This window comes from Lichenostomus cassidix, unplaced genomic scaffold (assembly GCF_008360975.1).
Source record: "Lichenostomus cassidix isolate B80296 unplaced genomic scaffold, HeHo_3.0 HiC_scaffold_44, whole genome shotgun sequence".
Taxonomy (NCBI): Eukaryota; Metazoa; Chordata; class Aves; order Passeriformes; family Meliphagidae; genus Lichenostomus; species Lichenostomus cassidix.
Window position 1 is genome coordinate 122,215 of NW_028148053.1, and position 14,378 is coordinate 136,592.

General features: G+C 54.0%; 2 protein-coding genes and 1 long non-coding RNA gene across 3 annotated transcripts in view; 1 reads left to right on the forward strand and 2 right to left on the reverse strand.

The window, feature by feature from the left end:
* The window catches only part of LOC146420153 (uncharacterized), an 86,951-nt gene that overhangs the window by 19,492 nt on the left and 53,081 nt on the right, over positions 1-14,378 (reverse strand). The window lies entirely within an intron of this gene.
* The window catches only part of LOC146420156 (uncharacterized), a 31,754-nt gene continuing 21,695 nt past the window's right edge, over positions 4,320-14,378 (reverse strand). The window contains exon 8 of the mRNA XM_085048518.1: positions 4,320-4,541. Within this exon, the coding sequence (XP_084904644.1) occupies positions 4,320-4,541 (222 nt within the window). The remainder of the gene's footprint in view (positions 4,542-14,378) is intronic.
* On the forward strand, positions 5,573-7,796 carry LOC146420157 (uncharacterized). The gene is made up of 3 exons (XM_085048519.1): positions 5,573-5,626; positions 6,542-6,620; positions 6,807-7,796. The coding sequence occupies exons 1-3, from the start codon at positions 5,573-5,575 to the stop codon at positions 7,412-7,414; spliced, it is 741 nt and encodes a 246-aa protein (XP_084904645.1). The 3' UTR covers positions 7,415-7,796.

Genomic DNA, 14,378 nt, shown 5'->3' on the forward strand with positions numbered 1-14,378 from the left:
ACAAACAGCATTTCCTCACTTGTGGCATCTCTGCACTTCCCCGTGGGACATTCAGGGAACTCCGAGAGGCTCTGGCAAGGATTTGCCCCCAGGAGGGAAGCTCAGAGCTTGGAAGGACACAGCAAGGAGATCCGCAGGTGTGCTCATGATGGCATCTCAGGCAGGGAGGCTCAGCTCCTTCCCCTTTCCCATGGACTACTTTGCCCACAGCCCCACAGGTCACAGGGAAGCTCGGACACCCCATTCCCATGGACACAGCTGCCTGGGAGCAATCCCCAGGGCAGTGCCTGCCTCAGCTGCTGCAAACCCCAGAGCCTCCCTGAGAGCACCAGATCACAGTGACAGTATCAGAGGAGTGCAGAAACAAGAGAAGATGTTGTGGTGCTGTGCCTGAGAGGGCAGGGCAGGGACAGCCTGGCACTCAGGACAGTGTTCCCTGTCCCCAGCTGTGCACGGCACCTCCCACACACCAACAGTGCCCTCCTGCCCACAGCATTGCTCTGCTCAGCTCCCTCTCCTTCCCTCATCATCGCCCTGTGCTGCACATGTTCCTCCTGAGAGGAGCCTTGTCCCTGTCAGCGCTCACAGAGCCCATCCCACCCTCTGTGCACTCGCCCAGCCCTACAGAAACCTGCCTGTCTGCAGGGCCCTGCCTGGGGGAGGCTCTGTGTGCAGGTGGGCAAGGGCAGCTGGCAAGAGCCCTGCTGGGCCCTGCAAAGGTGCTGCTGCTGCTGTCCATGGGCTGAGCAGTGGCTGAAGGCCCTTGAGGAGGCTCCCAGCAGAAACACTGAGCACCCAAAGGTACAGAGCAGGAGTTGCAGTAAATGCTCAAACATTTCTCCTTTTCTACTTCTCTCATTCCCCAACCTCCCCACCCTGCTCCAAGTAGGAAATTGAAGCAGTCTCAGGAAAGCTCCTTATCTTCACAGTAATCCCTGGCTCACCTTCTCTGGGAAGTGTCCTCCAGAGCTGTCCCCAGGCTGACCTGGAGCTGGCAGCAGCCCTGACCCACACAGCACCTCTCAGCAGCAGCACCTGCCCTGCTCAGGGTCACTCCTTCCCCCAAAGCTTCTGGAAGAACTTTCTCCAGCACAAATTCCAGGCATGACAGCCTTAGAGGCTCAGGGTGTTTCTCCTGCAGCTCCTTGTAGGTCTCCTCTTCCCATGCTGGGTCTCCTGCATCACAGAACTCTGCCAGCTGCAGCTTTACAAACGTCACATCAAGGTCTGGATGTTCCTGAACAGTTTGCTCGAGGTCCTTGGGGGCTGCATCCAATGCATTCTTCTTGTCTTCCCCCTTTGCATGGAGCCAGTGGATCTGCTGGCCCCTGGCCAGGGCCTGGCAGAGCAGGTGGAACCTGGGTCCTGCTGCAGGAGCTGGGGAGCTCCAGGACTCGCTCTGGCCTCTGGGGCAGCCACAACACAAGCCGTTGCCAGCCAGGAGCCGAGGGCTCCGTGTGGCTCTGCAGGACCTTGTCCCTGGGGCTCGTCTGGATCAGCGCGGGCAGCTGGGCTGCACTTGGCTCCGTTTGTGTCCCTGCTTCCCCTGGGACAGCAGCTGCCCAGTGCCCAGGGGACAGCAATGGCACCGGGGCAGTTTGGGGTGAGGTTCAGTGTCTGTGCCTGGCATAAATCCCAAATCCTTCCCGAAGGAGCAGAGAGTGCTGACAGAGCACAGGATGCTCTGCTGAGCATGGGATGGACCTAAGGCTGATGGCAGACAAAGCCAGGAGGGGAATCCCAAAGAACAGGAGGAAGAAGAGCAGGAGGATAAACGGGCAGGAGAGGAGGAGGAGGGACAGAGAAGGAGGATGAAGAGCAGGTGGGGAGGAGGGGTGGAAGAGGGGAAGCGGAAGGAAGAGGAGGGATAGAGAAGGAGCAGCACGAGAAGCACGAGAAGGAATCACCACGTGCGTCTATTTTTCTCTGTGTCTGCAACCCTCGGCCCGGGAGCATCGCCCCTCCCGGGGCATCCCGCAGGTGAGCGGGCAGGGGGAGCTGAGCCAAATATTTTGGGCAGTGCCTGGGGTTCTTTAGGGGAGGTTGGGGGGATTTTTGGACCTTGTAGGACTCCAGCGCCGAGCCCAAAATATCTTTGGTTGATCCAGGGAGGGGTTTTTGTTTGGGGTTGGTTTCTTTTTTTTTTTGCAGGAGAAGGGGAGGAGGCGGATGTTTGGATCTTGCAGGACTCCAAATGTGAATCGCAAATGCCCCTTGGGGGGACATTGGGGAGTTCTCGGCACGCAGGTTTTGGGGTGATCCTAGTGGCAGCTGCCGGGGTGGGATGGGATGGGATGGGATGGGATGGGATGGGATGGGATGGGATGGGATGGGATAGGCCCGAGAAGGGTGAGATGTGGATTGGGGTGTGGGATGAAGTCTGAGCGAAGGGGATGGGTGGGATGGGGCCGGGATGAGGCAGCTGAAGGTTAGGGGTGATGAAACCGGGGGACCCCACTCCTTAGTGGGGCTTGCGGGGTACCCAGCAGCTGTGAGGGAGTTTTGGGGTACCCCTGATCCTTCAAGGGTGGTACTGGCAGTGGGGGGACACGTGGCTCCGGCACCTCTGGACCCCACCTGCGCCCCCCCTCGCCCCCAGCGCCCCCGGGAGCAGAATTTGGGGAGGGGGGAGGTGGGGGGCGCCCAGGCCGGGCCCCCCTTGCTGTCCCGGCAACCGGGGGCTGGGAGCCCAAATGGAGTGAAATGGGGATTGGGGCCCTGTGCCCCAGCCCTTGATCCCCGGAGCAATTCCCTGGGCTCTGGGGGAGGTGGATCTGCACTGGGGTTGTTCCCCAAGCCTCCTGTCCATCCCTGGGGCTGATTGGGGTGTTCCCCCCACGCAGCAGCTTGTGCTGCAGCAGCCATGGGGCAGAGGAGGGTGGGGAAGGGGGTTCTGGGGTGGGAGCAGAGGAGCAGCAGGAGGAAGAGAAGGGAGAGAAAAGGAGGGGCAGGAAAAGGAGAAGCAGCAGAACCATGAGATTTCACCACCCACTGTGTCTGCAGCACCCCTGGCTCTGGGATCATTGTCCCCCTGCATTCCACAGGTGACCAGAGAGGAGGAGCTCACCCCAAATCTATCGGGGGGTCTCCGGGAAGGTTGGTTTGGTTTTTTTCTTGAAAGGATATTTAGAACTCACAGATTCTAGAACTGAGCCCCAGATATCTTTGCATGTCCGTGGCAGGGATTTTTTCGGCCAAAGGGGGTGTTTGGATCTTGCAGGACTCCAAAGCTGAGCCACAAATGCACCTTGGGGGAATATTGGTGGAGTCCATATGGGAATTGCCTGGTATCAGCAGGACCGAAATCTCGGTCTGCTGCGCCATGGCAGACCTGCCGAGGGCTGTTTGCAAGGGCCTGCAGGGACAGCACCAGGGCCAGTGGCCTCCCACTGACACAGGGCGGGCTGAGGCCGCAGGTGTGGCACAAACTGTGGGCTCTGAGGCTGCTGAGGCCCTGGCCCACGCTGCCCACAGAAGCTGTGGCTGCCCCTGGATCCCTGGCAGTGCTCCAGGCCAGGCTGCTTGGGCCTTGGAGCAACCTGGGAGAGTGGAAGTTGTCCCTGCCCATGGCAGCAGGCTTGGAACAAGGTGATTGTTAAGGACCCTTCCAAGCCAAGGCGTTCTGTGATTCTGTGATCCAAGGGGCAGCTGAGCTTAATTTGTGATTAGAAACAGTTCAGCACTGCAAGTTTGCTTGAGTTCAAGGAGATTGTTAACCGGCCCAGATTCACAACTGGTGAGATTTACCAATACTAGAGGTCAGGCTGAGATCAATAAAATCTTACACAGTCCAGATTCTGCAATTTTTCATTTTATTCAAGCAAGAGCAAAGCATTTGCAGTCTTGCCAATCATATGTACAGTAACTATGGGACTGTTACTATGTGTCTTAACAGATAGTGACACTGTATATGGCTGTATTTCCATAGGAAAATATGGTATATTAGACGTAATATGCATTATATATATATTTAAGAAATATATCTATGTAATAAAAATCGTGCCTGTCATAAATGCAGTAACTACAGAGCATTAATATGTGTCACAGAAATCGCAACAGGTAGTGAAACTATACATGTGCTAAATCTTTTGATAAAATTAATGGAACTAATCAACCATCTATATAATATGTATCTATATGACATACATTTGTTGATAAAAATCTTGGTAGTTATACATATATATACTATAGTTATATACACATCTATCTCTCCGTCTCTCCATGTATTGCACGCACTCCTCTCTCTTTCCCAGCACTACGAGCTGCTGCTCTGCCACCAGCCGCGAGCCCCACGAGCACAGCCCTGCGCACGAGCTCCGCTAACAGTGGCCGTAGGCCAGCACTCTTGCCAGGCGACGGCGCAGATCCAGGTAAGCTTCCATTGCCTCGGAGTGGGCGGCCGGATCCTGCGTCAGGCCATGGAAGATGTTGGGTGGCTCAGCCATTCGTACATCTTGGGGCAAGCTGATCTCCTCCGGAAGCCTCTGGTTGCCCACAATAAAGTGGTCAAGGTGTTTCTCTTCCAGGGATAAGCGCAGGTGCTCCAGGATATCTGAGAGCTGAAACAGGAACTTTCTGCTGTGCCACCGCGACAGTGGGACGGTGTTCAGCAGGCGCATGGCGATGGTCTTCCAGATGTACTTCAGGGAAAAGGTGGAGAAGTGCTTGCGCTCAAGAACACAGGCCATGAGCTGCAGGCATTTGAGGTGCGAGCTGTCCTGGGACACCTGCCTGGCCATGTGCCCGAAGAACTTCATCTCTGCCACACCGTAGGTCTCAGACAATGTTGTTCTTGGGGTGCCAAACCCTCTAGGCTGGCTGCTCACAAAGATGTCTGAGGCGCCTCGCCGCACCCCGAACCGCACCTTGATGTGGAGGTTTTCTTCAGCGTTGGTCAGCCTGAGTTTGCAAGAGCGTCTGGGAGGGAGCAGCTCTAAATGCCAACTGTGTGACTGAGGCAAATGCTGCCACGTGTCTCTCAGCAGTCGGCTGAACCAGAGGCTTCTTTCTGTGCATCCAGGTAGAAGCCAGTGCACAGGGTGTCTAGGAGGATGGGCTGCCTAGGCCAGTTGGTCCTAAAGAAGCAACTGGACACTGCTCTTAGATCTGCCTTAGAGACAGCATGGGGGTGAATGGAGTTCAATCTGAATGACAATGAGTAGGGCAGCAGTGTTGATCTGCCTGAGGGTAGGAAGGCTCTACTCAGGGATCTGGACAGGTGTAATGGATGGGTCAAGTCCACCTGTAGGAGACAGAAGGCGGCAAAATGCTGGGTCCTGTACTTTGGTCACACCCACCCCGTGCAGTGCTACAGGCTGGGGGAAGAGGGGCTGGAAAGCCAAGGAAGCAATGGCCCTGGGGGTGCTGGCTGATGGACAGCACTGTGCCCGAGTGGCCAAGCAGCCAATGGCATTGTGGCTTGTATGAGGACCAGTGGGGCCAGTGGGACCAGAGCAGTGATCATCCCACGCCATGGGGCACCGGTGAGACTGTACCTCAAAACCTGCATTCAGCTTTGGGCTCCTCATGACAAAAAAACATGGAGGTGCTTGAGTGTGTGCACAGAAGGACAATGGAGCTGGGGAATGGTGTGGAGCACAAGTCTGATGAAGAAGGGCTGAGGAAGGTGGGGGTGTTTAGCACAGAGAAAAAGCACCTCAGTGGGGACCTTATGGTTGTCTCCAGCTCCCAGAAGAGAGGTTGTAGCCAGGTGGGGGTCAGTGTATTCTCCCAGGAAACCAACCATACGACCAGAGGAAATTACCTCAAGTTGCTCCATGGGAGGTTTAGATTGGATCTCTAGGAATTATTCCTTCACCAAAAAGGATATCAAGCTTGTGAACAGGCTACCCAGGAAAATGGCTGAGTCAACACCCTCAGAAAGATTTCAGTTCATGTGGATTTGGCATTTGGGGGCCTGGCTGATTGGTGGAGTAGGCAGTGTTAGGTTTGGGTTGGACTGTGTGATCTTCAGGGTATTTTCCAACCTTGACATCAGTTTTTGGGATCCCTGAGAGAGCCAGGAGGGTGGAACGCAGGACTCCCAGAGTGGAGAGAGCAGAGAGGGGCAATACCAGAGCTGGGGGATCCCTGGCAGCCTGCAGGGGTGGGGGAGGCTGGAGAGGAGGCAGGGCTGGGACACTGTGACACTGAAAGGGGCCATGGGGAGAGGGGGAAGCCCCAAGTGCCTGGAGTGCAGGGAGCCGTAAGAGGGGGACCCTGGGAACCCTGGGAGCCAAAGCACAATCAGGGAAGAAGGGACCCCTGGGAGCACCAAAACCCCACAGCATCCCTAAGCAGGACCCAGGAGAAAGGGGGATCCCCAGGACCCACGGGAGCCCAGCAGCTTTGAGAAGGAGGAACCCAGAACCCCAAAGACAGGAGACTGGAAAGGGGGATCTCCTGGGAGGCTTTTTCTGAACTCATTCTTGACTTTTGGAGGATTTTATAGACACAAAACACCTGGTGACTTCTAGAGCTGGACTTGGGCAGGAGGAACCCCCAGCCCAAGACACTCACACCTTTTTTGTACCCAAACCAGGATTTCTTTTGCCCAAACCTGGGCTGGATGGAGAAGGTGGTGGTGAGGAAGAGGAAGATGCCCCAGGACCCCCAGGCAGGTGAAGAGGAAGTCACTGCCCCTTTCCCCTCTCTTCTCCTCCATCTCCCAGCCCAGCATTGCCCCTGGCTGCAGGACAGCCCTGCTGCTGACACTGTCCTGCTGGGGATGGATTGGGGGATCTCCTTCCCCTTCCCTCTGGCATGGAGGCAAATCCCAAATCCTCTCCTTGTCCTTCCTCCCCTAGGCAATGAGCTGAGGACAGAGACCAAGGAGGGGAAATCACTGGGGCAGATCCTCATGAAAGAGGCCATTTTGAGCAGCTCCATGACACAGGAATTGAACAGGGAGGAAAAGCCCCAGGGATGCTGCACAAGGAGGGGCTGCAAACCCAGCCCAGGGCGCTCTGAGGAGCAAAGACCCACCCTGTGCCAGGAAGGCAACCAGAGCTTCGGACAGAGTTCAGAGCTGCAGTTTCCTGAGCAGGTTCATGATGGGAAGAAGCCCTACAAGTGCTTGGATTGTGGGAAGAGTTTCAGCAGAAACTCCCACTTGATCCACCACAAGAGGATCCACACAGGGGAGAGGTCCTACAAGTGTTCCAAGTGTGGGAAGAGGTTTCAGAGCAGCGGCAACCTCCTCCTGCACCAGTGTATTCACACAGAGGAGAGGCCCTTCTGCTGCCCTGACTGCAAGGTCTTCAAGCAGAACTCCCACCTCATCACCCACCGGCGCATCCACACTGGGGAGAGACCCTATGAGTGTCCTGAGTGTGGGAAGAGCTTCACCCAGAGCTCCAGCCTGATCTCCCACCAGAGGATCCACACTGGGGAGAGACCCTACAAGTGTCCTTAGTGTGGGAAGAGCTTCTCCAGGAGTTCTGCCTTGACCCAACACCAAGGGAGCCACCGGTATGGGAAGCCCTGTGAGTGCCCTGAGTGCAGGAAGAGCTTCATGCACTGCTCCAACTTGATCACCCATTGGAGACCCACTTTAGGAAGAGCCCTGGTGACCCACATTAGAAAGACACCTGGCTGGTGGCTTCCATGTCCTCCTGATTCCCTCTAGCCACCTGGACTAATGCAGTGGCAGGGACATCCTTTGGGACTTAGATTGACATTGGACACTCATTAGGAAAGCTGATTTATTAACTTTACACCCTAAAAAATGTCACCTGCTCTGTCCAGTTGTTGTTTCAGGTTGCATCAAGCAATGATGGAGGTTCTTGGAGGTCTTTTCCGATCTAAATAATTTCCTTCTTCATCCTGTCAAAACAATCAAAATTGGGGTAAAAATAAAAAAATTACACAGATCTAAAGCTGCACCATTTTCCCAGGATTCTAGCGTGAATTTGGGGTTCAGTGGGATATTCAGGAGGATTTGTGTGTTCTGGGGCCACTGAACCAGGCAGAAGGGGCCACAATCTCATAGCTGTGCCAGCAGAATACGTTCACCTGAGACCATATGTTCTCCAGGAATTCTGGTTTTCTGTCCCAGTCCCTGGCCTGGATCTCCCCATTTGGGCTGTGCCCCCAGAGAGCCCAAATTGCTGCTGAAGTGCCCAAGCTGCTCCCACCTGTGGATGTTCCTGTCCACCAACCTCTCCTGGTCAGTGCCATGGGGGTTTGGGAGTGGGTTTAGGGAATCCTGAGGGGATTGGGAGAGGCTTTTGTGGCTCTTGGGGGCTTCTGTGGTGCTTGGAAGGGGCTAGGTGGGGTCTGTTAGGGAGTTTTGGGGTCTTGGCCAGGCTGTGTGGCTTGGAGAGAATGTGGGTGGGTCTTGGGGAAGAAGGGAAAGGGGTTATGGTGTCTCTTGGGGCCATTGATATTGCAGGGAGTGGTTTGGGAGGATCCTAGGGGGAGCTGTGGGGTGGTTTGAGGGGCCTGGGAGTGGCTGTGGGGTTGGGAGGGGAGTTGTGGCAATTGTGATCCCCCCAGACCCCAAAGCTGCCACCACACGCTGCCCCCCATGATGCTCCTGGGGGTCGAGGGCTCCATGTTGGAGTTCCTCCTCCTGGCGCTTCAGGAGAAGCTTCAAGATCCCCAGGGGTCATGTGTGTCCCACCCAGAGCGTGTGTGACCCCCCATCCCAGTGTCACCCCCTTTTCCCTCCCCACAGGGCTCCTGACCCAGCTCCTGCTCCCCCAGGAGGGAATTTGGGGAGGGGCAGAGGGGGTGCACAGCTGCTGCCAGGGGATGACCCTGAGCCAGCGCCCTTTGTTTAGCACCAACCTGGGCTTGGGATGCAGGAGGAAGAGGCTGATGGGAAGCAGATCCTGCAGGTGGGACAGTGCTTGGGGTCAGGGCAAGGTCCTGCCTTGACCCCGGGGGGACAGGGGACAGGGGGGACCTGGGGGAGGAGAGACCCTGCTGTGCATGAGCAGCATTGGACTTCTCTGGGGGAACTGTGAGGGGGGGCTGGGGCAGAGTGACCTCCCCAGTGACCTCACACAGCCCCGTGGGATGTCACACATCCACCTTGACGTGTCATAAAGCCACCCTGGGATGTCACACAGCCCCTGGTGATGTCACATATCCACCTAGTGATGTCATACAGCCCCCCTGTTATATCACAGCCCACTCTGGGATGTCACTGCCTCCACCAGGATGCCACACAGTAAATCTGTGATGTCACACCTGCACTGTGATGTCACAGCCCCCTCTGTGATGTCACACAGCCATCTTGTGATGTCAAATCCCTTTCAGTGGTAGGACACTACATCCTCTATGATGCCAAACAGCAAGTCTGTGATTTAACAGCTGCCCTGTGATGTCACACAGTCCCCCCTTTGATGTCACAACCCATTCTGTGTTGTCACTACCCATTCTGTGATGTCACACAACTGCCCTGGGATGTCACAGCCATAGCTGCAATGTCACAACCCTGCTCTGTGATGTCACACCACCACACTCTGGTGTCACAGCCCACTCTGTGATGTCCCACAGGCAGCTCTGTGGTATCACAGCCCACTCTATCATCTCCCATCATCATCCTGTGATGTCACAGCCCTCTCTGTGATGTCACACAGCCTCCTCTGTGTCACAGCCTGCTCTGTGATGTCACACATTCCCTCTATGATGTCATAGCTGCTTGATGACCTAACACAACCCGTTCTGTGATGTCATACAGCCCCTTTCTGACATTGTGTGGTTCCAGGGGCCAGGGGGTTTTGGAGAATAAGCATTGTATGAACCCACCAGGTGCAAACAATTCTTCATCTGGCAACATTCCCCCCTTTGAGGCTTGGGAAGCTTCTCTTCCCTTCAAGCTTTCATAAACCTCACTCTGCTCCTTAACTCACATCCCATGAGTTCCTCACCTGCATTCCTAGCCATGCTCTTCACACAGCTTAAAACAAGTGTCATAATCACAATTATGACTAATTATTACTATGATTACTGATCCAAATTATACTTTACAAAAGTAAGGCCAACCAAGCAGTCAGAAAAAATCCAAGTCCTTTAAATATTTTATTTAAACAGTTACTTTCTAATCCTCCCCTTAATTCCCTGATGGATGCAGCAACTGATTTTATCCTCTCTACCTGATCATCCAATTCAGCATCACATCTGGAATGTGCACACAAGTGTTGCTGTTTCAATTCAAGGATCCACATACTCCATGTAACAGCAAAAGATCTAATGCCAGTTTGTTCTGCAAGGTCATTTTAGTTGTGGCTTGCAATTGTTCATTTATTTCAGTAAACCCCAACTGAGTTGCATTCACTGAAGTTCCCATTTGCAGTCCAATGGTGTGTGTTTGGTCTGTTCCTAAAGGCAGATCTTTGAGGAGTAAAGATGGATTCTAAAATCCATCCCACTGCAGTTCCCATGCTGGGATGTTTCCAAGGTTCATCCCCTTTAACCTTTCCCCACAGTTGGGTTCCCAGGGGTGACTCCTTCCACAAGGGATGTAACCCTAATACCCCAAGTGTCCATTGTGCTCTTGATTCCCCCAAGGGCAAATGTGTGCTCCAAATTCCATCACCTTCCACCCATCCTGTGTGAACTAATGATTTTACCATGTCCTGCTGACAGTCTGTGTCTCTCCAAGCCACACTGTTTGTTAGGTGAGACCTAAGAAAGGCAGAATAATTTCTACAAACACATCCCAGCCTTAGAGCCTGGGCCACAGCCATGAGCCACTGTACCTCAGGATTCCAAGTAGTTCAAGTGTCTATCCAAATGCAATTCCACTTTTCCTCTGTCCTGGGATCCTTTGGCCTTGACCTTATTAAATCAGGATATTTTATACCCACCTGGAAGGGGTCCTCTGGGAGGCCTGGGCTCCCTTCCCAGTCCAGACACCACTGAACTGGCTGGATATATTCCCATTGTCCTGTCTGAGGGCTGTTCCATACTTCTGGAATTTAACATCCCCAAGGGGTATCAGTGCAATCTGTTAGCCAATAGAAATTTTCTGAGGTGATTTCCAGATCCAGTTTTGAGATATTACAATTCTCAACAATATCGTTCTGATGTCTAAGAATTCCTTTGGAAGGAATATTCTCCTTCCATCCCTTCCCATTTGCCCTGGGTGCTATTTCCTTCCCACACGTGTTCCCAGATTTTTGTCAAAGTGCTGACTAAAGTTCCCTGTGGAATTGGATTTTCTGCAGAGAAAATGTGTTGGCAAACAAGCTGTTATAGTGGTTACATTCTGTAATCTGCCAAAATCTTGCACTAACTTTAAGACCACATTCCTCTCCCCAGAGGTTAACAATACAGTTTCTATATCTGTTTCTAAAACAGTAGGAGATATATATATGTGTGGCTAGCACAGAGTTTTCCCATGAGAATCCTTTTCTTTCTCCTTCTTGTGTTTTATAAACAAAGATAAAGTTTGGATGTTATTAAAAACAGTTCAGGCCTGGCCAATCAGGCCTAGGGGGAGGCTTCGACCTGACAAATTTGGGTGACCTTTGAAAAGTCTATATAAGAGGGAATTAAATAATAAAATCTTCTTCTGGATGCCACATTTTGAACCTGGGTCTTTTTACTCTGCTAGCAGCTCAACAGCGACATATATGTGTATATATATACATATATATATAAAACCTCCAGGGTCTCAGTGAGTTTTCTCTCTGCTGTATTTAATGTGTGGTTGCTGGTTTTACCTGCGTGTGATGAACCCAGGGTTTGATTCCTTCCACCCTGAGGGCAGTGTAGGTTACCAGGAGGACTTGGAAAGCTCCTTTGCACTTTTCCTTCAAGGGTTCAGAGCTCCAGCTCTTTACATACACAAAATCCCCAGGCTGGAATGGATCAACAGGGGCATCCACAGCAACTGGTACCAACAGGGTTATAAACTGCCCTTCCTAAAGAAATCAGGTATAGATTTACATCTGTTTCTCCCTTTGAATGGATTTCTCCAGGAACTGATGGTGTTTGGTACAGCCAACCCTACAGCAATTCACTAGTTTTGTCCCTGGCTGAATTCTGACTCACAGAAGAGCCAGAGGAAGGGTCTGTGGCCATTTTAAATAGGTTTCTTAAAGTCCCCCAAAATGAGGCAAGGTGTCCACAAGGCACATTTTACTAATTTGTTGTTTCAAATTCTAAATCATCCTTTCCACTTTCCCACTCAGCTGTGGTCACCAAGGGCTGTGTCAGTCCCTTTTTATATCCAGGCTTTTGCTCAGCTGTTGCACCACATCTGCTATAAAATGGAGACTTCTCTCTGAAGACAACCCAAGTGGCCCCCAAATCTTGGTATGATTGATTAAGCTTAATTTTTACCACTTCCCTGGATTTTTTGGTATGACAGGGAAAGATCTCTGGCCATTCAGAAAATTTGTCCACCATTACCAAATGATACTGATTCCAAATTTGTCTGGGTAATTCAGAGAAATCCATTTCCAGTAACTTCTAGATTAATTTCCCTGTTTAACTGTTCCAGGAAGTGGCCTTTTCCTATTTCTGGGATTGTTTTTAAATAAATGGAACAATTCACTGTTATTGATTTTGCAATTTCATTCTATCCCACAGCCAGCTCAGAATTTCAGACATTAGATATATCATGGACTGAGTTCCCCAGTGGGTTTTGTTGTGGGCTTTTTCCTTTATTTCCCTCACTACAAAAGGTAATCCCTCCATCCCTCTTCATTCTAAGTGGCTTTTAACATATTTGCTAAACATTGATTTGTACAGGGTTCCACTCCCCTCCCACTCGGTTTGAGGGGTCTCATCTCGTCTTTTAGCACCCCTTCTCCCCTTTCCCATCTCCCAGCCCCCGCCCCCCTTCTCACCGCGCCCCCCGTTCACGCCGCGGCCGGGGGGACTCCCAGCGCCACCAGTGCCACCAGTAGGGCCCCAGCTGTCCCCACACGCTCTTCCCGTGCCCAGCGCCGGTTTTGCAGGTGCGCAGAGCCCCAAAGCAGCCCAAAGCGCTCTGCCCTGGGGGGTCCCCAAAGCGGCCCCGCCCCGCGCGGCACTGGCAGCACCAGTCCGGCGCAGTGCGCAGCGCGGGCGGGCGGCATCAGCCGTGCCGGGCAGGGCCGGGCAATGCCCGCGGGGCTCCCCCCGCACTCGGCCCCCGCTTGCCGGGACAGCAAGGGGGGCCCGGCCTGGGCGCCCCCCACCTCCCCCCTCCCCAAATTCCGCTCCCGGGGGCGCTGGGGGCGAGGGGTGGCGCAGGTGGGGTCCAGAGGTGCCGGAGCCACGTGTCCCCCCGCTGCCAGTGCCACCCCCGAAGGATCAGAGGTACCCCAAAACTCCCTCACAGCTGCCGGATACCCCGCAAGCCCCACTAAGGAGTTGGGTCCCCCGGCTTCATCACCCCCAACCCCCCAACCTTCGGCTGCCTCATCCCAGGCCCCATTCCACTCCTCACCCTCCCGCAGACTTCATCCCACTCCCCAATCCACATCCCATCCCATCCCATTTCTCCCTGCAGCCGCCACCAGGACCCCCGAAAAACTCACGTCTAGGTTACTCCCCAATATCCCCGCAAGGAGCATTTGCGACTCACATGCGGAGTCCTGTGAGATCCAAACATCCGCCCCCTCCCCCCACCCCCCCAACGTTCACAAAAAAAACCCAACCTTCCCAGGATTAACCAAAGTTATTTGGGTCTCGGATCTGGTGTCCTACAAGGTACAAAAGCCCCCCCTCCCAAAAAGAACCCCAGGCACCGCCCAAGATATTTGGGCCGAGCTCCCCCTGCCCGCTCACCTGCGGGATGCCCCGAGAAGGGCGATGCTGCTGGGCCGAGGGTTGCGGACAGAAAGAGCGATGGACGCATGTGGTGACTGCTTCTTCTGCTTCTCTTTCTGCTCCTCTGGCCCTCCTCTTCCTCCCGCTCCCCTCCTCCACCCCTCCTCCCCACCCGCTCTTCCTCCTCCTCTGTCTCTCCTCCTCCTCTCCTGCCTGCTCATCCTCTTCTTTTTATTTCTGACTCCCATCCCAGCTTTGTCTCACATCACCCTTGGTCCATCCCATGCTCAGCAGAGCATCCTGTGCTCTGTCAGCACTCTCTGCTCCTTCGGGAAGGGTTTGGGATTTATGCCAGGCACAGACACTGAACCTCACCCCAAACTACCCCGGTGCCATTGCTGTCCCCTGGGCGCTGGGCAGCTGCTGTCCCAGGGGAAGCAGGGACACAAACGGAGCCAAGTGCAGCCCAGCTGCCCGCGCTGATCCAGACGAGCCCCAGGGACAAGGTCCTGCAGAGCCACACGGAGCCCTCGGCTCCTGGCTGGGAACGGCTTGTGTTGTGGCTGCCCCAGAGGCCAGAGCGAGTCCTGGAGCTCCCCAGCTCCTGCAGCAGGACCCAGGTTCCACCTGCTCTGCCAGGCCCTGGCCAGGAGCCAGCAGATCCA